The sequence below is a fragment of the Embiotoca jacksoni genome, unplaced genomic scaffold, assembly GCF_022577435.1.
Source record: "Embiotoca jacksoni isolate LCO1_2020_lvr unplaced genomic scaffold, fEmbJac1.0.p SCAF_45, whole genome shotgun sequence".
Classification (NCBI taxonomy): Eukaryota; Metazoa; Chordata; class Actinopteri; family Embiotocidae; genus Embiotoca; species Embiotoca jacksoni.
The window spans coordinates 2,023,698-2,045,522 of NW_027185398.1; the positions used below are offsets into that span (position 1 = coordinate 2,023,698).

Consider the following 21,825-nt stretch of genomic DNA (forward strand, 5'->3'; position numbering starts at 1 on the left):
TTTAAGTGGACATCGTAGCAGAAATAGACTCGAAATCTGCTGCACGGAAGTCATCGGTTAGACCGAGAAAAAAAAGGAGGGTTGATGCTGACGCTAATGGCGTGCTCACAGTCTGACCTCCGACCTCTCATGTTCCCCAGGACATCGACGTGGGCGCCAACCCGGTGCAGGTGGAGATCGGAGAGTTCGACGAGGCCATCGAGGTCGTTGAAGACATTGTCGCTGAGAGTGAGTTCACGAACGCACAACTTTGTCGTTAACACGCTTAACTCCAATTATAACCTGAACTTTTAACCACGTCGCTTCAGATCTTGATGTTTTATTTTGTGTTTAATGCATCAGTTTAAGTTTTAGTTCCTTTTGACGTCGCGTTACGGATCAACACGACGTTGTTCAAGACGATGTTCGTGATTTACCGAGAGGCACCGTGGCACATCCTGGGAGATACCAAAGATAAAACTACACAGGCAGGAAGTCAGACATGTTAAAATCCAGTAAATGTTCAAAATAAAACACGTCGGGTTTCTTCAACAACTAAAATACAGCCAACTGTATCAGCTTTGGTTTTAGGCTACAGGACGACAAAGTTGGCGATAACTAACACAATTAAAACTGTTAATAAATTAGATTATTAGAAGCTAAACATTTAAGGACAAATGACCAAATCTGGAAGTCAACAAAACCAGGAATTGGGTCGAATCCTCCCCCGAACCATAATTATCACAACCTAAACTTGATTCTAACTTGAACCCTCAAACAGCTCAAAATGCAAAAAATATCAAACTGAAATCTTTCCACATAAACACAAATGAATAGATAAATAAAAATGAAGATTCTGAAAATGTATTTTCTGTTACAGATCAAACAAAAAAACAAAAAAGGCCAGATTCAGTGCAGACGTGACATCTTATTTGTCTGTTTAGTTATGAGACTTCAGAAAAGGTGCGAACACATTAATCTGATATGTAGTGAAGTAATAAATCTTTCACTCTGCTGAAGTTTCAGCGACTCGTGTTTGTTGTCTCCTCTGATGCTCGCTGTGACAGCGTATGATTTGGACTCCGCGGGTATAACTGGGATTAAAGCGAAGCCTCAAACTGCCAAATGAAACGGTCGTAATGACAGAGCGCCTCGTTCTGCGAGGAGACGGCTGTAATTACGCGTTCCAGCCGACGGCAGGAAAAAAAACAGTCCAACTGTACAAACTGTTCTGGACCAACGCTGCTCACAAGCTCTCATAACGTCCTGGAAACACACTGCAAGAGAAAGTCCTGTAAATGGTGTCAAGGGCAGGAAAATACCAGCAAAATAAGAAGTATTCAGTCCCAGTAGTCTCTTAAGAGTATCGAATGAATAACTTTACACAAATGAAGTAAAAAGAAGGTAATAGAAAGCCCCAAAATTAATATACAAAAAAGGAAAGATGAATGAGATAGGAAGGGAAATCTCAAGTAGCCTAAATACATCCAGGTGAGATAAATATAAAACAATGAAAATGAAAATAATAATTTAGGAACAGCCTTCAGGAGCAAATTAAATCATGAAATAGACAAATTTAGAAAACCAGAGAATTTGAAAACAAATCTGATTCTGAACAGAAGCAGCAGTTTAAGTAGCTTTTATTTCCTCTCCAGCGGACTAATTACTTATCTAAGGTACGGAAATTATGTTTTGTCTCTTTCAAAAGGATTCACATTTTTCTCCAGAGGTGACCTCAGTGTTATATCTGATTTAACATTTAAAGAATAAGAAGAAAAAAAAAAAAGTGTCTTTAACTCTTTTGACCACAGAAGAACTTCTGTCTGCTTCTGTCTATTCAGCTTTAATATGTTTCCATGACTGCCTCTGCTTTATTAACGAGGTCACATGTTCAGGACTGCAATTTCCTAAATGTCACCTGACGGCAGCGAAATTCAGCCACAAACTTCTTTTGATGAAGTTTTCCTGTTGATGTCGTCATTTCATGTTTTATGAAGTGTTTCATACAGAAGTGAGTTTTTCTTTTGGCGACAGTGAAAGAACTGGAAAGTGTTTGTGCTTCTGAATTGAAAGCAGCGACTCAGCCTAAGTGTCGGTACCCCCCCCCCCCCCACAGATCCCTGCCTGAACCACCACTGCAAAAAGGGCAAAGTGTGCGAGGTGGACGAGGACAACATCCCCATGTGTGTGTGCCAGGACCCGTCCAGCTGCCTCGCCGCCGAGGGAGAGTTCGAGCACGTGAGTCCAGAAGCAGCCTGACGTCTCTTTAAACCAGAAACTGAAATAAAGCATTTCATCGTTTTCAACACGCAGAAATTCCTGAAGTGTTTTTTTTTTTTTTTTTTTCCAGGTTTGCGGCACCGACAACAAGACCTACGACTCCTCCTGCCACTTCTTCGCCACCAAGTGCGCCTTGGAGGGAACCAAGAAGGGCCACAAGCTGCACCTCGACTACATCGGACCCTGCAAATGTGAGCTCACGTCAAACGTTTTACAGAACGACAGGTCGATCTCCGGTCAGATCGATAATCTTTGCCGTGTTTGAAACTTCAGCTCAAAACAACCTGGATGCAACCAATCAGACGGCAGCGAGTTGAAGTCACTGATTGTGTGTGTGAGCAGTTATACTGGACGTCATTTAGACCGGTGACTGCCTGAGTAAATGAGTCCAGCCTGGACACACCCGTCTCCCTCAGACATTAATACCATTAACACCACGGCATGGTTGTTTTTAACCGTTTAGCAGAATATACATGTGGTGTGAAGATGCGTCACAAAAACCTGCAAATCAGGGAAATTATAGAAAAAACAAAGTGACTTTTGGAATCGGAAGTGAAAAACCACTGGGAAATTTTACATGTAATAAGAGGTCAAAACAGCTGCCACCAGCTCATGACAGGACTTATATCTCTGAACTACCAGTATGCAAACAAAAATGCATAATTTTTTCATAAGGACGCAATAAAAACCGAGAACAAAGTATTTTTAAACTAAAATCTCTCATTGAATAAATTGAAACTTGTCCTTTACTAAACTAATCAGATCACTTCAGCTGGAATTTGTATCTCATTGTCTTTTTTCTTTTTCTTTCACTTTTCCCCTTTTGAGAGATCCGAAGTATCTTAAGTTCCCGTTTTGTTTCCACTCCGCTGCTTCACATCCGTGTGATGAGTTTCGAAGCATCTCGGCTGGCTGTGATTGACGAGTCGGAGAGTCGCGTCCAGACACGCACTGCATTTCTTCCACTGTTCAAACACACACACACACACACACACACACACACACACACACACACACACACACACACACACACGAGCCAGGGGCTGACGGGATCAAGTGGAGATCGTGGCGATGTTATTTTCACATTTCAGGTTTAAGACGGTTTCTGTCCCGTTTTAACATCAGTGGAATGACATTGTGAATTAATAAATATGTTTTCCTCACAACCTACCATGTTGTGCAATCCTGAAATACTTAAATAAAGATAAAAAGTAAAGACAGCAGTGTAATGTTGATATTTGTAGGTGTTTCCGGAGCTTTTGACTGCGAAAGCTCGTAACCTTTGAGTGGAACTTATTTTATATCCTTAAGCAATAATTTTCAGTATTTAAAATCAAATAAATTATGAAAAGCTTTAAAATACTAAAAGCATGTTCATTATTAAGATAGCTAGTATTCATTCTGCTGTTTCCAGTATCGGAAACTTCATGGATCCAGTTTGAAACAGCTGTTGCTCTAAAAAGTGATATTTACCATCCAAAATGAGTAAATCGTTCGTATTGATATTGAAATCAGCCTTTTTTTTTTTTTTTGCTCCCCGCAGACATCGAGCCCTGCATGGACAGCGAGCTGAACGAGTTCCCGCTGCGTATGAGGGACTGGCTGAAGAACGTCCTGGTGACTCTGTATGAGCGCGACGAGGACAACAACCTGCTGACCGAGAAGCAGAAGCTCAGGGTGAGAAATTGATCCTTTTTCTGTTTCACCCCAGTGGCTGAAGAAGCAAAAAAAAAAATACTTCATAACAAGCAAAAACCTACTCAAGGAAACATTCTGAAGTATTCTTAACATAATGGACTTAAAGTGAAGAAGAAGTCGGCGTTCAGCGGCGACATACCTCCTTAGATATTTGGATAAATCACAGGAAATGACACGGTTGTTTAAAGTTGTGCTTCAGGTGGCTCGTAAATTAGTCCAATCCAAACTGTTTGAGGCTGAGGAAATGTTTACATAAGAAGTTATAGATCCGAAGGACGGAAAGCTTTTAAAGCAGTTTGTTTTGACATCTGAAGCCTCCACCATCCCCCAAAAAACACTGCTAATCTTCTCGCCATGCGACACATTTTTTCCAGGTGAAGAAGATCTTTGAGAACGAGAAGAGGCTGCAGGCCGGCGAACACTCTCTGGACCTGCTGGCCCACGACTTCGAGAAGAACTACAACATGTACATCTTCCCCGTCCACTGGCAGTTCGGCCAGCTCGACCAGCACCCCGTCGACGGGTACGTATCCCCGACAGATATTCAACGCCACCCCCCGAAAACATGAAGTGACTTCTGGCAGCCTGAGAGCTGATTGGCTGATCTCACACCACAGGAAATGATGTTCATGAACTGTTCCTTCAAAAAGAAAACGATTATGTGGCTTCTAGACGCCGAACCGAGCAAAACCCCAAAGTTTATTCCCATTTTCCTTTTGGTTGGTGATAATTTCAGGATTTCCACAATGGAAAAATAATTACAGCCGAATTTTAGTAAAGATATCGAGTATAATTTCAATATCTTAGCCTTTAAAGTAAAGAAACCTTTAAACGGCGTCGGCTCACGTGATCACGTTACTCTCGACCGATGTTTGTTTATCTTTATTTGTTTGTTTGTTTACCAGATTTCTGACCCACACGGAGCTTTCCCCCCTGCGCGCCCCTCTCATTCCCATGGAGCACTGCACCACCCGCTTCTTCGAGGAGTGCGACAGCGACAGCGACAAGTACATCGCCCTGGAGGAGTGGGCCGCCTGCTTCGGCATCAAGGAGCGTGAGTATTGATCGACAATCATCCCTTTGATTAATAAAACAACAGCAAAAACAACAACAACTCTTTAATGCCATTAAAAGAGCTGCTAATGTTCAGGAAATGCAGACGTTTCTTCCTCCTGACATCCGAAAATGACTTCTTTTTTTTTTTCTGTCTTTTTACAAAGAAAAGAAGCAAATTCTCACATTTAAGAAGCCAGAACTGAGAATATTTTGACATTGTCGCTTCATAAATAATAATGAATCATTTATCAGAATGGTGTGTCCATGAACTGATTGATCTTCATCATTGTTGGATAATATTAAGCTTGAATATTTATATTTCCTCAGTATTTAACTAAAAAAAAAATATCATTTATCGATGTATTTTTGACTTATCTGACTCCATAAAGTGCAACTTGGACTTGATGAAAACATCCGAAATAAGTAAATAAATTATCAAGCGGTATAGAAAACAATAAATATTAAATTCATCTCAAATCAAAATTAGAATAGACTGCATTTTAAAATGTGCACAACAGAAGGTATTTTGCTTCCAAAAAAAAAAGCAAAATCATCTACTTCTTTTAGTTTTAAAAACTAATACATTTCATGGATGTTTTCCTATATTAATATGCCCTCATTGATCATTTCAGGAACATGTATTGACGAGTGTTTCGTGTCTTTGTGTTTTGCAGAGGATGTGGACAAAGACCTCATCATCTGAGCTCCTCCGGCCAGCAGCAGTATGACAACCCCTAGTCGCTACTAACGGGACGAGGTGCTGATCCCTAAGTTAAGAACAAGAAAAATCACAGTAACGGTGCTAATTGCGAATCATTTTTTATTTTGTTTTTAAATAATGACCTTTCTTACCTATACCACTAAAAAAACAACAACAAAAAAAAAGATTACAAAAGAGAAATGTGCACAGTCTGTACTAACATGTTCATGAACCTTTCAATTCCCAGTAAAGAAAAACTAAAGACCTCTGATGTAAATGTTTTATATATATTTGCTGTCTTGTGTTCAGGGCTTTTGATTGGAGATCAATTTTGAAAACATTTTCTTGAGGAGACAAAACTGTAAAGTGGAAAATAAAGTTTCGAAATAAATGCTCCCTCTGCTTGCTTTCTACAAAACCAACGGTTTAGTTTTTTTGCACTCTTTCGGTGGTGGGCTCATTTTATTTTATTTTTTTTCATTTTGTGTATTTTGGTTTACTGATATTTAAAAAAAACAAAAAAAAAAACAATAAAGAGGATATATTGTTTGGACGTTTCAATGAGGGGAAAATCTCGCAGGCTGAGAGTTTTTTTCTCACGAATAACATGTTTGAGAGCACGACCGAACTCTTTCCACGAATAAAAGACTATGAAAAGATCTGGGAATCTCTGCATGCATTCATATCTGCGTTTCTCTCCTCCGCCGGGGAATTTTTATTGAGATGATCTGACAAGAAACCAGCATGGCGCCAGTTTGTTTACAAACAAGTCTGAACTTCATTTTTTTTTCATTTGTCACTTTCCACTTCTGCCTCTCGCAGCAGTAATGCCATTAAAATCTTCCCTCACGAGCCGAATTTAACACTCAGAAATAGTCATTTTAAAAGCTTCTTAATTGGGTTTATTCTGACTTTTTTTTTTTGCCCTAAAGTTCACATTTTCTTTCGTAGTTTGTTTTCTCCCCACCAGGATCAAGTCTTTCTGTATTTCATTTATATTCAATTTTTTCTTCAACACAATGAAAGTTTTTATTGTAATACTTTTTTTTAATGAACGTATATAAATCGAACATTCAAGACTTTATTTCAACCAAATTTAGTTTCCAGCAGCAGCTGATGTCTGACAAACATCTGCAAAGTTTAGTGCACTTTCACCACCAGGTGGCGTGCTTTCATTCCCAACGACTCAAAAACGGATCTCCAGGCCTATAAGACTGGTGTTGGTGCCATACGACCACCCCGACCTCCTCCCGGCACAGACTTCAACCGGGTGGTCGCCGTGACGACCCCAAGGAGCACCAATGGCTTCGATTAAAACAAATAAATAAAAAAGTCAATATCTGAAGTGAGATCAGGCTGAAAAATGATGTATTTTAATGAACATGTCCGACCTGATGTTTAACGCACGTCCGTCTGCTTCCAACATCGACACGAGTGACGGAAAGTTTACGTCTGTGATCTTACGAGCTTTTATTTATTTTGCTGAAGACAAAGAAATAAATGAAGGACCTCAGCGTGCATGAAATCTGTGTAAAAGTAAAACATCAGAACATTACGTTCGCAAACAAACGATAAAAGCGGGTCGTCCGTCCAACTCGTACATTCAGTCTCCTGCCTGTGTGGGTTGTTGTTGTTGTTGTTGTTGTTTTTTTGCTGCACTTGACCGTTTAATTTTCCTCCTGCTGGCTGAAGCCCTTCGCGGTCCCCCGGGAGACGGGAGTTGCCGTAGCACCCGGTTACCATCCCCGCCCGTTCACCCAGACTCCGGTGTCAAGAATGTGAAACAACAGCCGGGCCTCGTCCCGTCCACAAAGAGTCAAGAGTCCCTCCTCTCGGGGGGGAAAACAAAAAAAACTAAAAACTCCAACATGTACTGTCTCACGGCTCAGAGAGTAATGTAATACTGCTTCTTCTTTTTCTTTTTTTTCACTGGGGGGTAAAGTGGATTAGTCTTTTTTTGTCCTCACTGCTCAGAGACGTCACTGGAAAGAATTAAGCTCCAACATGCACCAGTTTCCCAGGAAGGTTTTTTTTTTTTAAAGGTGCCGCTTGCTGGCTCATGTTTTATTTTTCCTGCCTGAAATAAATGGACGACTTCTGTTGAAGACATTTTCTCAGCTGGAGAAAGATTTCAGCTAATTTGGTACATTTTGATCACGTAATATCCGTACATGCAGACGTCTTTCTCGTTTCCTTTCTTTTATACATTATTCTATATTCCTGTAATCTTTCTGGAAGGATGAGGGCCTTAAGCCTCTTTCAGACTGCGGCTTTATTTACACATACCAAAATTAAAGTCTCATATTTTTTTTGATAACATTTTTCTCAGCCTCGCCATTATTGGAAACAATAAGCACCTTTTTTATGAAGTAAAAGCGTGATATATTTGTTAATTGGGGTCACGTGAACACTGAAAACTAAACACGGGTGAGTCTTTTGTTTTTCTTTTGTTATTACTCAAAGTGAAACCAATAATTGTGTCCATCACACTTTTTATTTCTGTTTTCTATATTTCACTGTGTGCAAGACTTTTTTTGGTTGTTTTATTTTGCATGTATTTCTAAATTCTGCACTTTAAATTCAGGTTTTAATAATTTGGACGAGGACTGACTCACAATTTCTTTAAATCTGACAAGCGGCACATATTTCCTCTCTCCAACATGCCCTCCTTTAAAAACCAAAAAAAACCAACATATGATGCCTTTTAAAATGAATTTGATGAGTCATTCACTTCAATTAAATCACAGCAAAAACCTTTTGTCGCCCCCAAGCGGGGGATGAGCCGCGGTGCACCCGCGAGCTTAAACGACGTCACCGGCAGACGCCGGCTTGGTGAAACCAGCGCACCTCCAACCGTTAGCGCGACGTGATTGGCCGCCGCGAGCGACCCAGGTAGAAGCGCAGCGCTTCGGGATTGGCTCTGCGCAGCGAGTCACGCGGGTCGCCTCAGCTGATTGGTGCGTAAATTACAGGCGTCGGATTTGATTGGCTGAAAGTCTCGCGAAGGGGGCGGGACGTGAAGTTGGGCTGCGGAGCCGCAAACCGGTAACCGAGACCTCCAGCACGTTGTGAAGCCGCTCGTCTTGTGGCAGCTGCCGACGTGATTCAAAGAAATCACTCGTTTTTAAACGCAACTGTCGTTTTTTTTTTTTGATAACTGACCCGCTGGTAAGTTGTTCTCTCGTATAAACCGTGTTGTTAACGACGGAACATTCAGGTTCATCGAGCTCACCTTTCTAGCCGTTTGATTGACGGGCTCGCTCCTCCGGGCTCCGTCTACGTCCCGGTGTGCGGACGGGCGGCTCGTTAGCAGCCTTTGACTTTGCAGCTTCGTAATTTTGGTCCAATCGCTTGAAATGAATCGACTCTTCGGCCGTCGACGCGTTGGGGTTTGCCGCAGGGCGAAGTGGTGACACGTCCCCGGTCGAAGAGCCGAGGTTTAGCCACCGCCCGGACCGTTTAGTTTCAGTTTGGGGTTTCCAGGTGATAGCCGGGGCCGCCCCGTGTGTAGCTCCCATTCATCGTGACTCCGTTTCTCCTCCTTCCTCCTCCGTTTCTCCTCCTTCCTCCTCGTCCAGATTTTCCCGCTATTTCGCTACTTTAAACACACCAACCGAAGATTGTCACGCTTTAAAGATGGCTCGGTTTGGACCGGGCTAGCCGCGCTAGCTTTTGGCCCGGCAGGAGCGGGAAGTTGTAGCCGGGGACGTGCCGGGGGCCACGTGCTCCTGTCTGCCCTGGTGGGGGGACGAGAGAGAGGGGGGGGGGGGGGGGTCCAGCTGTCGCCGGTTTAGCGCCGAGGTGGGCCAGCTAAGTGTGCTATTTCAGCCCGGGTTATATCTGGGTAGGTCCCAGGGAACCGCTCCGGGCGGTGAGGAGGTGTTAGGCCGGTCGGCGTGGCCTTTTGTCCGCGTGCCGCCGCCTCCACTTTCACATCAAAGCTGCTCGTTTTTATTTGTTTGTTTTTGTTTGTTTGTTTGTTTTTAATGCTGCAGCTGCAGGATATTTATAATATTAAAATGTAACTCTTCAAACTAACTCGGGTGCATTTTCGAGGTGTTTTGGTTGGAAAGCCTTTTAAAGTCTGTCCCGGGTCACGTGACCTCGGAGAGACTTTCTCCTGATGGGGTCCGGTCATGTTGTGCGCGTGTCCGTGTCCGTGCGCGTGCGCGGACCAACAGATGGCCGCCCGGTGTGTGCGCAGGTGTGGCAGACGGTCCACTTAAAAGAAAACCACTCGGGTCCCGTGACACCAAATTACCATTTTAATCACGTGACACAAAGGTGGAAGATCTTATATTTGTGTTGTCAATCAATTGTTTGTCCAAAACATGACCGATCACCTTTTTTTTTTTTGCAGGGTTGTTATTTATGCAAGCAGATATTTTATAAATAATCAGCTGTAATGTAGATATAGTAAATAATAGATACGTTCAGAAAATCACCACTTTTAACTCAAATGCAGCTTTAAAAACTATGAAAAGACAACATGAGATCAGACGATACGTAGTCTCATATCAAGATATATCGAGAGATATCGATATAAATATTGATCATCGCCCACGCCGAGTCGACCCGATGTTTATTTTAACGACATCTTCATGATGCAGTAGGATCTGGAAGGATTGGTCCGGCTCATTACGGACAGACGGGGGAAATTCACAAATGAGCATCGGGTCGCATTGAACCGAGTAAAAACAACAAACAAACAAACAAACAAACAAAAATGTGCAGGATATGGAAGAAGAGCAGCTGTCGGTGTAAACTGTCCTTCCTGGTGTGTCATCAAACACACACACACACACACACACACACACACACACACACACACCTGAAAGCACAGATTCATTCACAAGGTGGTGCAAGTATCCCCCCCCCTCCCCCCCCCAAAAAAAAACAACAACAACAACAACATTACAACACTTCAGTGCAGCATCTCAAGACACTAGATAACATATAAGCTTAGTTTCAACCCATGTTTGGTGAGTTTACTTTTAAGTGAATATTATAATGTGTAAATGCAACCCTCCCCCCCTTCCTCCTCCTCCCTCCTCCGCCCCTCCCTCCCCCTCCCCCGCTCCTCCTAAGCCCTCCAGACACCTGGGAGACCCTGTGATGTCTGCGTTTGCATACGAGTAGTCTCTTTTTCTTCTTTTGCCCGAGTACTTTGGCTTGTGCATTTTTTTAATGAGAAAATCTGGAAAACCATTCGGTGCCTGTAAGTGAGTTACAGGCACCCGTAAGATTATATTTAACACGAATTAACCCGAGCCATGACGCTCTTCTTTTTTTTTTTTTCCTTCTTTAATACACACCATCGTGCCCCGAAAGGAAAATATTAATATTTATTTGGAAAACAGTCGATGGTGTGTTCCTGCCGCTGCTGTTCGTCGGTCGCTGACGACTTTAACTTGATTAACCTCGAGCGGAAATCCGACAAAGCAGCCGGTTAGCGCCCGAAGATGTCGGTAATGTTGGACGGACGTCGGCCGGCGGACGAGCTTTTATTTACGAGTCGATGCGTTAAGCGGCGTCCGAATAATATCAGTCGATGTTTTAAAAGCTAAGTGGTCTCTACGAAAAGCTTTCTGGCCACTTTGGTCCTCAGCAGGAAGGATTGTGTGTGTTTGCTTTCATTTTTCACTTGTGAATAAGAAAGCAAAAAAAAAAAAGGGACTGGAAGAAATCGTTGGCGTTAAAAGTGCGATGATTGTGCAGATTTTTTTTTTCTTCACCTCCACTGTAAGAAAACAAACGTTTGCTCTTCAAACTGATAATTCAATCAACTCGGGGATCATAAACTCTCCGGTGTGTCGTAATAAAATGCTTCGCGGTGTCTCGCAGGTTTTGTGAAAACAGACAGAACAAAGACGACTCGTTATCGAAGTCCTTGGTTTCTACTACGAGTTGCCATGGCGATTATCAGTCGTTCGTTTCCAATTAAACTCTGCGAAAATACTAAAATGGAAGCCACAAATTTAAAGAAGCTACAGTACAGATGAATATAATCATATTCACGTTTTAGAAATTAATTGTTCTTTTTTTTTTCTTTTTTTTTTTGAATGATTAGATTGTTTAACAGTTAAAAATGTTCTTTGGAAATTTACAGAAATTTACTGAATTCTTCTGTCTGACCAAAACTTTAAAAACATATTTGAGTTGGAGTGAGTTTAAAAAAACGAAAGCTTTGGTTTTAACTTTAAAAATGTTACCAATCACTGCAGTTATTATCTTTATTCAAACTCCTAATTAATCATGTTATGATGATGCTTGTTGCTGAGCTCCTCTTCCTCCTCTTCCTCCTTTTCCTCGTCTTCCTCTCCACGCAGAGATTTCCAGTTGACCAAAGAAATGGTGATGGAGAAGCCAAGTGCCCAGCTGGTCGGGCGAGAGTTTGTCCGACAGTATTACACACTCCTGAACCAGGCCCCCGACTACCTGCACAGGTACCACATCTGTCATTTAAACCACATATATATATTTATATATATATATATTTATATATATATATACATATTTTTTATATATATATATATATATATATATATCCTCGCTGAGACTAATGTAATAAAACCGTTTGTGTGTTTGTGTTCAGGTTTTATGGGAAGAACTCCTCCTACGTGCACGGCGGCCTGGACAACAACGGCAAACCAGTTGAGGCCGTTTATGGACAATCTGTAAGTTCGAAATGCAGTTAAGGAAGATTTACGATTATTTGTTTGTATTTTAAATGCAACATTCCCATTAATTTGCATTTTAAATTAATTGCAGAAGCAGTTTTTGCTGAATATGAACTTTCAGCCTCTCAAATTTTAAGGAGAAAGTGAAACAACCGCAGCATGAAATACTACGTTCTAATATTTATACGTCATAATCGGTACTGCATATAAAGTCGGGACCGGCTGACGGCAAAAAGCGACGCTGCTGCACAGAGCAAGAGGAAATAAAGGGATGTTATTTTAAGACGATCACAGCAGCTGAAGAACAAAAAAAGAGATTTCATGTTGCAGAAACCTTCCAGCGGCGTTATTTTAAGGCGACGTCCCTCCGTGTTCAGTTTGCTTTGAAAGCTGCGCCGAGTTAAGCGCACGCCTGGATGGGTGCTCGGCATGAAAGAAACAAAACAAGACCTTATTTGTTTTCTCTGAATACGTTAAACTGAAGATTTATTCTGTCGCGCCGCTCGCAGCGTCACGTATTTGGCAGAACAAGGAAAAAGCAGGAAGTGTACGTTTGTTTATCGATAAACAAACACCGCTGTGTGTGTGTGTGTGTGTGTGTGTGTCTCGCGAATACAAACAAACAATGTGCTCAAACTCGTAACACACAAACAACTGTAATCTTTTTTTTCTTTCTCGATTGTAAACATTTCCACTGCTGCTTGAAACGTGAACGTTGAGCCACGTCGTCTCTGCTCGGTTCAGATCGGGACTCTGACGATCATTATTTATTAGAAAGACAATATATTTATCATTATGGATGAAAATGGCTTCAGGGTGGAGAAGTTGGTCCCAAAAAGGAACCGACTTCACTGATGTCCAACTGTTTTCTGTTGTACAACGAAAAAGCTTTAATGAGTCAGTTTTCACTGAATACTTGAAGGCAAACAGTCGCGTTCATATCGACATATAAGCAATTATTTAATTCCAGTTGTATGTTCTTGAAGTAATAGTTATTGTTTTTGTATTTTGTGCCTTTTCTATTGCAGAAATATTATTTTCAACCACCCCGAGTAGCGCAGCTACTTCGAAGTTTGTGGTCTTCGTCCTGCTTCTCAGTCGCCCCGTTCCTATCGCCATAGTTACCGTGATACATGTTTATTGAACCGTATCTTGCCGTCTCGCAGGAGATCCATAAGAGGGTGATGGCTCTGAGTTTCCGAGACTGCCACACCAAGATCCGGCACGTGGACGCCCACGCCACGCTGAACGAGGGCGTGGTGGTGCAGGTGATGGGCGAGCTGTCCAACAACATGCAGCCCATGAGGAAGTTCATGCAGACCTTCGTCCTGGCGCCCGAGGTCGGTGCAACATCGAGACTTTCAAGCGTTTTATTTCCCCGACTCCCAACGATATCTTCTAAGTGCCCGTTGTTTGTTTTGTTTGTCCTCCAGGGAACCGTCGCAAACAAATTCTACGTCCACAACGACGTGTTTCGCTACCAGGACGAGGTGTTCGGCGACTCCGACTCCGAACCTCCAGAAGGTGAGACGGAGTGGTTTTTTTCTCATTTCTCCTCCGTCAGATATTCGTCTCTGTGATCTGCCGTCTTTTTATTTCGTCCGGAGATAAATGAAGTTACAGAGACGAGTTTCTCATTAATTCTCCGGCGTCGGGACGAGCGTAGCGACGGGATCCGAGCTTTGATCGCTTCTCTTTGAACAGCTGTGTCGTTATTTATGGGAGCTGATCGAGTTATAGAGAATTTAAACGCGTCTCGATGTTTAGAAATTAAAAGACTGAACGTGCACAAAACGGCAAATTGAACACGAAGGGAAAAAAGTCCAAAATCCAACCACGAGATATTCTCAGTTTGATTGATTGATTTAATTTATGTATTCTTGATTCTGGTTGGGTTATATTTGAATTGTATGTTAATTATTTTTATATAAAACTAAATATTGTAGCTAACAGCTTGCCTGCATTGGCAAGAAAATACGTGTTGATTAACGTCTGACTAAAAAGGTTTTTTTGTGATCGTGAAGATCATGAACACAGATTTAATTTCTTTCCAGAGTCTGAGGATGAGGTGGAGGAGCTGGAGGAGCGAGTCCCCTCCCCCGACACCGCCGCCGAGGACTCGGCTCCTTTCTACGACCCGACGTCCTGGTACGACTTGTCTTTGCTTTATATACGTACTTATTTTACCGCAGTAAGACTTTACAATAGTTTACCTTTGGCCGAATCTGCCCTCCGTCATTGACAATAGACTCAACAGACTCTACTGGCATCTTTTATTTGTATATAATCTACATTTTTACATCATTTTTTTTATTTTTTATTTCTACCTCTATTTTTATTGTCATTTTTATTGCTTCTACCACGTGTCGTTCATGTCGCAGCTCGGAGCCGGCGGTACCCGGCGACGAGGAGGAAGCGGCCGCAGGAAGTCCCGAACCCGAGCCGGAGGCGGAGAAAGAGGCCGAGGCCGCCGCCGCCGTGGAGCTGAAGGCGGAGACGATGCTGGACACGCAGACAGACGCGCACACGGCCGACGACCCGACAGAGAAAAGCCCCGCCTCCTCCGCCCCGCCTACTACAGAACCCGCCTCCTCCGCGACCGCCGAACCCGCCGCCTCCGCTCCAGAAGAAAACAGGGTAGGTGTGACGAAGATGCTCGAGGAGGGAGGAGTTAAAAAAAAAGAAGTAAAATAAGAAGCAGCGCCTTTATTTGTCTCCTTTGTGTCTCCGTCTGTGTTCCCGACAGCCGTTCTCCTGGGCGTCCGTCACCAGTAAGAACCTGCCGCTCAGCGGCGCCGTCCCCGTCTCAGGAATCCCCCCACACGTCGTCAAAGCCCCCCCCACAGCAGCGGTAGGTCGAAGCTCCGCCTCCTGACCCGTTTATCTGAATCCGGGCCGTCGCCGCGGACTTCATGTCTCGTTAACGTCGTCGAACGAGGTCAAGATGACGTTCAACATGATCTTCTATCAGCAAACTGCTTTTATCTTTCATCTCTCAAACACTTTTTTAACTTCTTTATAATAAGTTGTTGTTGTGCTGCATTTCTCAGGAAGTAGAGACGTCTTTGGAAACTTTATTAAAGTAGAGATAGACGCAGCAGGACAGGACACAAGCTTCTCCCTGCTGGCTGCACCTGCATGATGATAATCCAAGTTGTTGTTTTTATTTTGATTTGCCTGAAGTTTAAGACCAACAGTAGAAAATATTCTCCGTCTCTGTTCTAATAAATAAATTTAAAAACCCCGTTTTGTTGACCGTCGCAGCCGAGAGCGGAGGTGAAGTCGGAGTCGCAGACAGCAACACAGAGACCACAGAGAGACCAGAGACCGCGGGAACAGAGGCCCGGAGGTCCTCCGCCGGCACACAGAGGACCCAGACCAGGTACACACGGTATATATACATACAGGGGTCAAAGGTCACTGACAGGAACCAAGCACGTGGCCAGGAGTGTAAACACAATCTGATGTGATGTGATGTGTGCTGATGAATGTGTCTCTGAGGGCAAAAAAAAGTTCCTCTAAAACGCGAAGTAAACATTAAAACTGGACAACAGGAACTGTGGAAGTAAAAAACAAAGATGTCGCCTCAGATCAGTCTTAACATTGTAAACTGAGAACGAGGCGGAAAAGAGGTTCAAACACGCACGAGAGCAAATGCTGCTCTTCTGTTTGGTTGTAGATTTAAACAGCTAAAATCTAATATGGACCAAAAGAATAAGTTCTTCATCTGACATGCAAACATGTTTTATTCTGAGATATTACGAGACACAAGACCAGAGATGTTGTAAAGATTTCTGAATTCGGAAATGTTTTAATAGATTTACTTGGTTGAGAGTATCGTCACAAAACTGGACCGAGCGGTTTCACTGTGTTCCAGTTCGAGAAGGCGAGCAGGGCGAGACGGAGGGCCGCCGGGTGGTCCGGTACCCCGACGCCCACCAGCTCTTCGTGGGCAACGTCCCTCACGACGTGGACAAGACCGAACTCAAGGAGTTCTTCGAACGTAAGTCGTGAAAGTTCGATGGTGCTTTAAAAAAAAAAATTTTTTAACTTGTTTTTTATTTATCCAGTCTTTTTTAATGTTTGTCTACCTTTGGGCAACTTTTGTTGTGTTTTAAAATGCGCTATAGAAATACATTTTGATTGATTGATAATGTGTAATATTTATTTCAGAGTATGGGACAGTCCTGGAGCTGAGGATCAACAGCGGAGGGAAGCTACCCAACTTTGGCTTCGTGGTGTTTGACGACTCCGAACCCGTTCAGAAGATCCTCAGCAACAGGGTAACAAACCTTTCGGGCTCACTTCCATTTTCTTTTACTTTCGTTGCTAGGAGACCAGTTTGGATCCTTAAAATAGTCTCCGGTACTTCTTGTGTGGCAGTTATTTTGTATTATTTAAAACTTTTGATTCTCCTCCTGCAGCCCATCAAGTTCAGAGGCGACGTCCGCCTGAACGTGGAGGAGAAGAAGACCCGGTCGGCCCGGGAGGGCGACAGGCGGGACGTGAGGCCCCGGGGGCCCGGCGGGCCCGGCGGCCCCAGAGAGCGGATAGGAGGAGGCGGCGGTGGACCCCGCGGGCCCCCCACCCGCGGAGGCATGGCACAGAAACCCAGCTTCGGTTCCGGACGGGGCGCCGGGCCCAGCGAGGGCCGCTACTCCGCCCCGCGCCAGTGAGGGGGCCCCCCTCTTCAAACCCCCCCTCCTCCCTCGAGTTAGATTACTGTTTGGATTCAATTTACTTGAGTGGTTATTGAGTTATTCTGTAGCAGGACCTGATTGGACGAAGCCAAATTTGGAAAGAAAAGCCCTTTTTACTCGGCAGCTAGGAGGAAAAATCAGGAGGACTTGTTCATTTCAGGGTCCAGATTTTTGGGTCGCTGCTCCTGCACGGCCTCATTTCTGACTCATCCTCCTCCTCCTCCTCATTCTTCCTCCTACGTATGTTACAAGCATCTATCAGGGGTTTCCGTTAGTGACTGAAGCAAGTTCGGTCGAGAGCTTTTCACTCCTGCTGAATTCAACAGCCAGTCTCGACATCTCTCGTGAAGATGGCTGCCTCCTCTTCCTCCCTCCATCCCAGCCTCATTCTTCTTCTTCTTCTGTCACCTGCTGCTTTTCATTTTTCTCCTCCTCCTCCTCCTCTTCTTCTTCTTCTTTTGTCCTCCACCACCACCACCACATGTATTATCTGAACTTATGTCAGTTTTTGTTTGTTTTTTCATGCTGAACTTGAATTTATTAAGAAACAAAATCGAAACACGCAAAACACATGAGAAAAAAAAAAAGGGTAAATACTACTTGAATTGGGGATTAAAAAACCCAGAGTTTAGTTTTTTTTTTCGCGTTCTCTCTCCCTGTTTCTTAAAGGAACGTGTACTTTACTGCTTGGGCAATCCTGTGTATTGCTGCCACCGTTGTATCTAGCGATGGATCTGTCTTATCTTTTTATTCTATCAGGTCAAGAGCTGAACTGTAGTGGTTTTATTTGAGTAATAATGGCTTCTAATATGTGGATTCACAGACGCGTCTGAATGGAGCATGTATCAAAACCTGTTGTCAAGGCTTCGACTACCGATGCACTTCATTTGTCATGTTGAGAGAGAAGAAAAAAAAAAACGGGAGTTCACCTGCCGATGAGAGAACTAAATTAAAAAGTGATTTACTGTTTTAAACTGGTCTGTTTGAGCTTGTTTTGAGTCTGCGGCCGGCCGAAGGGAGACGGTGGGACTTGGTTCGGGTATTAAATCCTGTCGCGACCGTATTTATACTCTTTAGGTAAAACGCTCTTGTACATCTTTTTGTATTTGGACAATTTAAATCAACAGAAAAAAAAAAAAAAAGTTTTGTTGAAAAATTTCAGCTGTTAAGTGATGAGTCAACATCCACAGATAGTTATTTTTATAATATTCTTCCCGGCAATCGATTTCAATTCAGTTCTGTTCCCAGCAGACTTTGATTTGTTAAAAGCAGGAAAGAAATCACATGCAGCTAAAAATCCTGGAGTCCATTTAGCTGCCTCGGTGTCGGGGTCCAGGTGTTGTGGATGCTGGTGCAGTCGCGGCTCACAGCCACCGTTTAATACAAATTATAATGATGTTAATGAGCAGCTACGTTTTCCTACTGTAACGAGCCAAAAATGTCTGCTGTGAAAAAGGCCTGAATGAGAACCTTAAAGCTTCAACACCTGCGTGAAACAGTCATCAATAATGTTATTAATGAGGCTTTTAAAAAGAAAACACATTAATGACATTATGACTCTACATTAAAGTTCCTGAAGAATAAAAGCTGAATCAGGAGCTGCTGATTAATGAACAACCAACAGGTGCGTCTGCCACCAGCTGCTGGTTTCAGTTGCAACCGTCTGTTACTATAGCAACGCCAATGGACAAAGTTGCATAGCAACTACAGTTTAACTGACATTTCTGTGAGCATGTTATCTTCTCTTCAAATGACTGTTGCGCAATTAATCCGTAATCTCTAAAGTAATACAATAAATACAGAAATAATCAAAAACATAAGATGTAATACGCCCCTACCTATCGTATATAAAAATAAGAAAAGAAAAAGTTATTAAATGTCAAATTCAACCAGCATTTAAAAAAAAAAAAAGGACATTCATTTTTTTTAATAGGAAATCTGATCAAAGAATAAATCAAATGTCAGTTTTTGTACTCGACAGTTTAATAATCTTTGGCGCTGAAACAAAAACCGTGCGGACGGGATTAAAGGTGTTAAAATAGATTCCAACATTCATCTTGCGAAGAAACATTAAAATATCTGCAGCAAAAACGCGTCACTTCCTTTAATTCTCTGCGTTTCAGCTTGAATAAATCGGACCTCAGCGTTCGCTGCCGACGAGGTCGTTCTTTGATGTTTACGTATTCACGAAGCGTCCAGTAAACGGGGGAAGATCCAAACTCTTGACGAGGAGCCCTGCAGCAAGACGCAATACGTTTTGTTGTCGTCGTCGCTTCCTCCTCACTGCACGACGTGATGCTTCACTCCATCGCCCTTCCTCCTCCTCCTCCTCCTCTTCCTCCCAAACCTCCTGCTACACCTTTTTTACATGTTTGTTTTGGTTGTGCGCGAGCCTCCCTGCAGGCGACATGCATTATACATCCGGCAGACAACGCATCCTTCCCCTCAACTCCTCGTAGCCCGAGAAGAGCTGCAGGGCTGCTTGTGCTGTGACTGGCGCTGATCTCTGACCTCTGCGTGGAAACGAGATTCCTCCCCGGAGGATCGATACGTTGGCAGAAAAAGAGATGAGCAGCGATATATCGCCACAAAGTCCAGGTTTTTAACGTGGTGGAGTTTCTGCTGCTGCTGCCAGGTTGAACACTGAACGCCGCGCTGCCTTCAGGAGCGTTGCAGATGCACTTTACCTCCACGGTGCGAGAAACAAACGTCACTTCACGCCACTGAATGTCTTCCGTATCGCGTGAAAAGTGAAACGGCAGGAAATCTGAATCTGAACGGTCGGCAAGAAGCCCTGAAAACTTGAATTCATCCTTTTAAGGGAGCTTCACCTTAAGACAGCAAGCAGATGTATACATTTTTCATACATTAAAAATGTATGTGAATATTGAATGACCCTGATCTTCGGGCCCTCGGGCGGCACTGCATTTAAAATCGACACAAATGTGTCGTGGAAAATCACTGCATGGGCTCAGGAACACTTCCATTTTTTAGAAACGCCGCCACCTTCACTGGGCCTGAGCTCATTTAAGATGGACTGAGGTCTGACGAATCCATGTTTGAAATTCCTTTTTGGAAATCATGGCCGCTGCGTCCTCCGGGTTTAAAGAGGAGCGGGACCATCCAGCTTGTTATCAGCGCTCAGTTCAAATGCCAGCATTCGTGATTGTATTGCGAATATTTGGCACATAATGAAAATAAAAATACGACACAGAAGATCCAAAAACTGTTTAGCAGCTGAAATGCAATGTCAGGCAAGAATGGGACCACATTTCACTTTCAAAACTCCAGTAAACCTGTCCCAACTTATGCTCCAACAAGAGCATATATTTCCCATAAAACAATAAAACTTCTCAGTTTCGACATTTGATCTCTTATCTTTGGTCTATTTTCACTTAAATATGGGTTTAAAGGATTTTGCAAATAATAATGTTTTTATTGACATTTTACAAAGTTTCCCAATTTTTTTTGCAAATGGGGTTCTATGTTTATTTGTTTTAAAGACATTTCTGCATAATTATTTTTGCCATAACGTGGGACTGGTTTGCATGCGACCCCGTCTGTCCACCTCTCATTCTCTATTTAGAGCTGCCTAATAAATGCGAAACGGCCTTCGCTGCAGGCGACAGCTTCACTGCCTACAATCACGACGGCGTATGAACTAATACACGATCGGCCGGGCCCGTTTTATTTTGCTGCCCTGAGATAAGAAGGAAAAGAAATGACGTTTTACCATTTCAGCGACTGTAAGAGTTTCATTTGTCAACGGTGTCCGGAGACGTACGAGAAGTGCTTCCATCTATATGATTAGCATTGATTTTTCTGCAAGAAACCAACTGGCCTGCGGCTCAATGAAGGCGAGAGCGTGAAGTGTTCATCTGTCGTGGTGATTGCAGGTTCCTGAAAAAAAACAAAACACAGGTTCAGCTCCACGATCGGGCCGACGCCACTGCAGATTTGTTTCTCTGGCACTCATTTTAAAATCGATCCAGATGGGAGCGTCAATTTCAATTTTAGGGAGTTATGAGATTTCAATGAAAAGAAAAAGCATCAGATGGAAGTTATTCTTTTACGCTGTGGAGAAAATCCACAAAAAAAAAAAAAAATCGTTTTTAGTTTTTCTTCTAGTTGGTAAACTAGTTCACTGTAACGTCAGATTCCTCGTGTGAAGTCGCGCTTCCTAAATTCACAAGAAAGAGTCCGTACGAACCGTCGACCCTCTTGTGGTATTCACAGCGGAGTTTATGAAAGTGCCTTTAATTTGGGCATAAAAATAAACAACACAAGTTGAGTTTGGTATTTCTAGATCTGCTGCAGCCTTCAAACTTAAGAGCTTTTATTCTGTTGAGCAAATAACACGACGAAGGTTTGCTGTCAGAAACATGCAAACAGGAGACGCTTCATGGAAATAAAACTGGAGTGGAAGGAACTACTTTGTGCGTCCCGTTCATTTTTCCCATAGTTTCTCAGTCTGCTGTCATTTTTTATGCTTTTATTGTGAAGGACTCTTGCTATATAACTGTATTTTTGACCATTTGTCTCTTAACAGGAAAGAAAAAAATCTCGAACACGCTGAGCTTTGTTTAAACCGAAAAGCAGGACAAAGACTTTCCACCAACGCAAGAGCAAAATAATTCAGAAAAAAAGATAAGGAATACATGTTATCGATAGTCTTATCACAATTTTTGTTTTTGCAAGTTAATGTCAGACAATAAAAGAAGCCAGCACCACG

At 42.9% G+C, this 21,825-nt stretch overlaps 2 protein-coding genes and 2 long non-coding RNA genes across 5 annotated transcripts in view; 2 read left to right on the forward strand and 2 right to left on the reverse strand.

Moving 5' to 3' along the window:
- The window catches only part of sparc (secreted protein, acidic, cysteine-rich (osteonectin)), a 15,934-nt gene extending 9,803 nt beyond the window's left edge, over window positions 1-6,131 (forward strand). The window contains exons 4-10 of the mRNA XM_069169461.1: window positions 141-228; window positions 2,096-2,217; window positions 2,330-2,450; window positions 3,803-3,936; window positions 4,332-4,480; window positions 4,863-5,011; window positions 5,688-6,131. Coding sequence (XP_069025562.1) covers window positions 141-228; window positions 2,096-2,217; window positions 2,330-2,450; window positions 3,803-3,936; window positions 4,332-4,480; window positions 4,863-5,011; window positions 5,688-5,716 — 792 coding nt within the window. The 3' untranslated portion in view covers window positions 5,717-6,131. The remainder of the gene's footprint in view (window positions 1-140; window positions 229-2,095; window positions 2,218-2,329; window positions 2,451-3,802; window positions 3,937-4,331; window positions 4,481-4,862; window positions 5,012-5,687) is intronic.
- LOC138210365 (uncharacterized) overlaps window positions 1-9,422 on the reverse strand; it is a 25,109-nt gene extending 15,687 nt beyond the window's left edge. Inside the window, exon 1 of the long non-coding RNA XR_011179252.1 lies at window positions 8,946-9,422. This is a non-coding gene — a long non-coding RNA (uncharacterized lncRNA). The remainder of the gene's footprint in view (window positions 1-8,945) is intronic.
- On the reverse strand, window positions 6,515-7,897 carry LOC138210364 (uncharacterized). Its single transcript, XR_011179251.1, has 3 exons — window positions 7,315-7,897; window positions 7,105-7,195; window positions 6,515-7,018 (listed from the first exon to the last, which is right to left on the reverse strand). It is a non-coding gene; the product is annotated as an uncharacterized lncRNA (long non-coding RNA).
- On the forward strand, window positions 8,769-18,067 carry g3bp1 (GTPase activating protein (SH3 domain) binding protein 1). Of its 2 annotated transcripts, none has more exons than XM_069169457.1 (12): window positions 8,769-8,881; window positions 12,043-12,159; window positions 12,309-12,390; window positions 13,560-13,733; window positions 13,827-13,917; window positions 14,418-14,541; window positions 14,775-15,030; window positions 15,140-15,244; window positions 15,658-15,775; window positions 16,271-16,396; window positions 16,567-16,676; window positions 16,818-18,067. In XM_069169457.1, exons 2-12 carry the CDS (start codon window positions 12,065-12,067, stop codon window positions 17,067-17,069), a joined length of 1,533 nt encoding a protein of 510 aa, XP_069025558.1. In that variant the 5' UTR covers window positions 8,769-8,881; window positions 12,043-12,064; the 3' UTR covers window positions 17,070-18,067. The 2 variants fall into 2 exon arrangements, with proteins under 2 accessions (XP_069025558.1, XP_069025559.1); XM_069169458.1 differs by having other exon boundaries at window positions 14,448-14,541.
- Window positions 18,068-21,825: the final 3,758 nt, after the last annotated feature.

What these genes read in the sequence shown, in the direction of transcription:
- g3bp1 (XM_069169457.1), top strand. Translation starts at nt 12,065, where the DNA reads ATGGTGATGGAGAAGCCAAGTGCCCAGCTGGTCGGGCGAGAGTTTGTC. An exon ending in CCGCTCCAGAAGAAAACAGG is followed by an intron (nt 15,031 to 15,139) that starts GTAGGTGTGACG and finishes TGTTCCCGACAG; the next exon opens with CCGTTCTCCTGGGCGTCCGT. An exon ending in ACACAGAGGACCCAGACCAG is followed by an intron (nt 15,776 to 16,270) that starts GTACACACGGTA and finishes ACTGTGTTCCAG; the next exon opens with TTCGAGAAGGCGAGCAGGGC.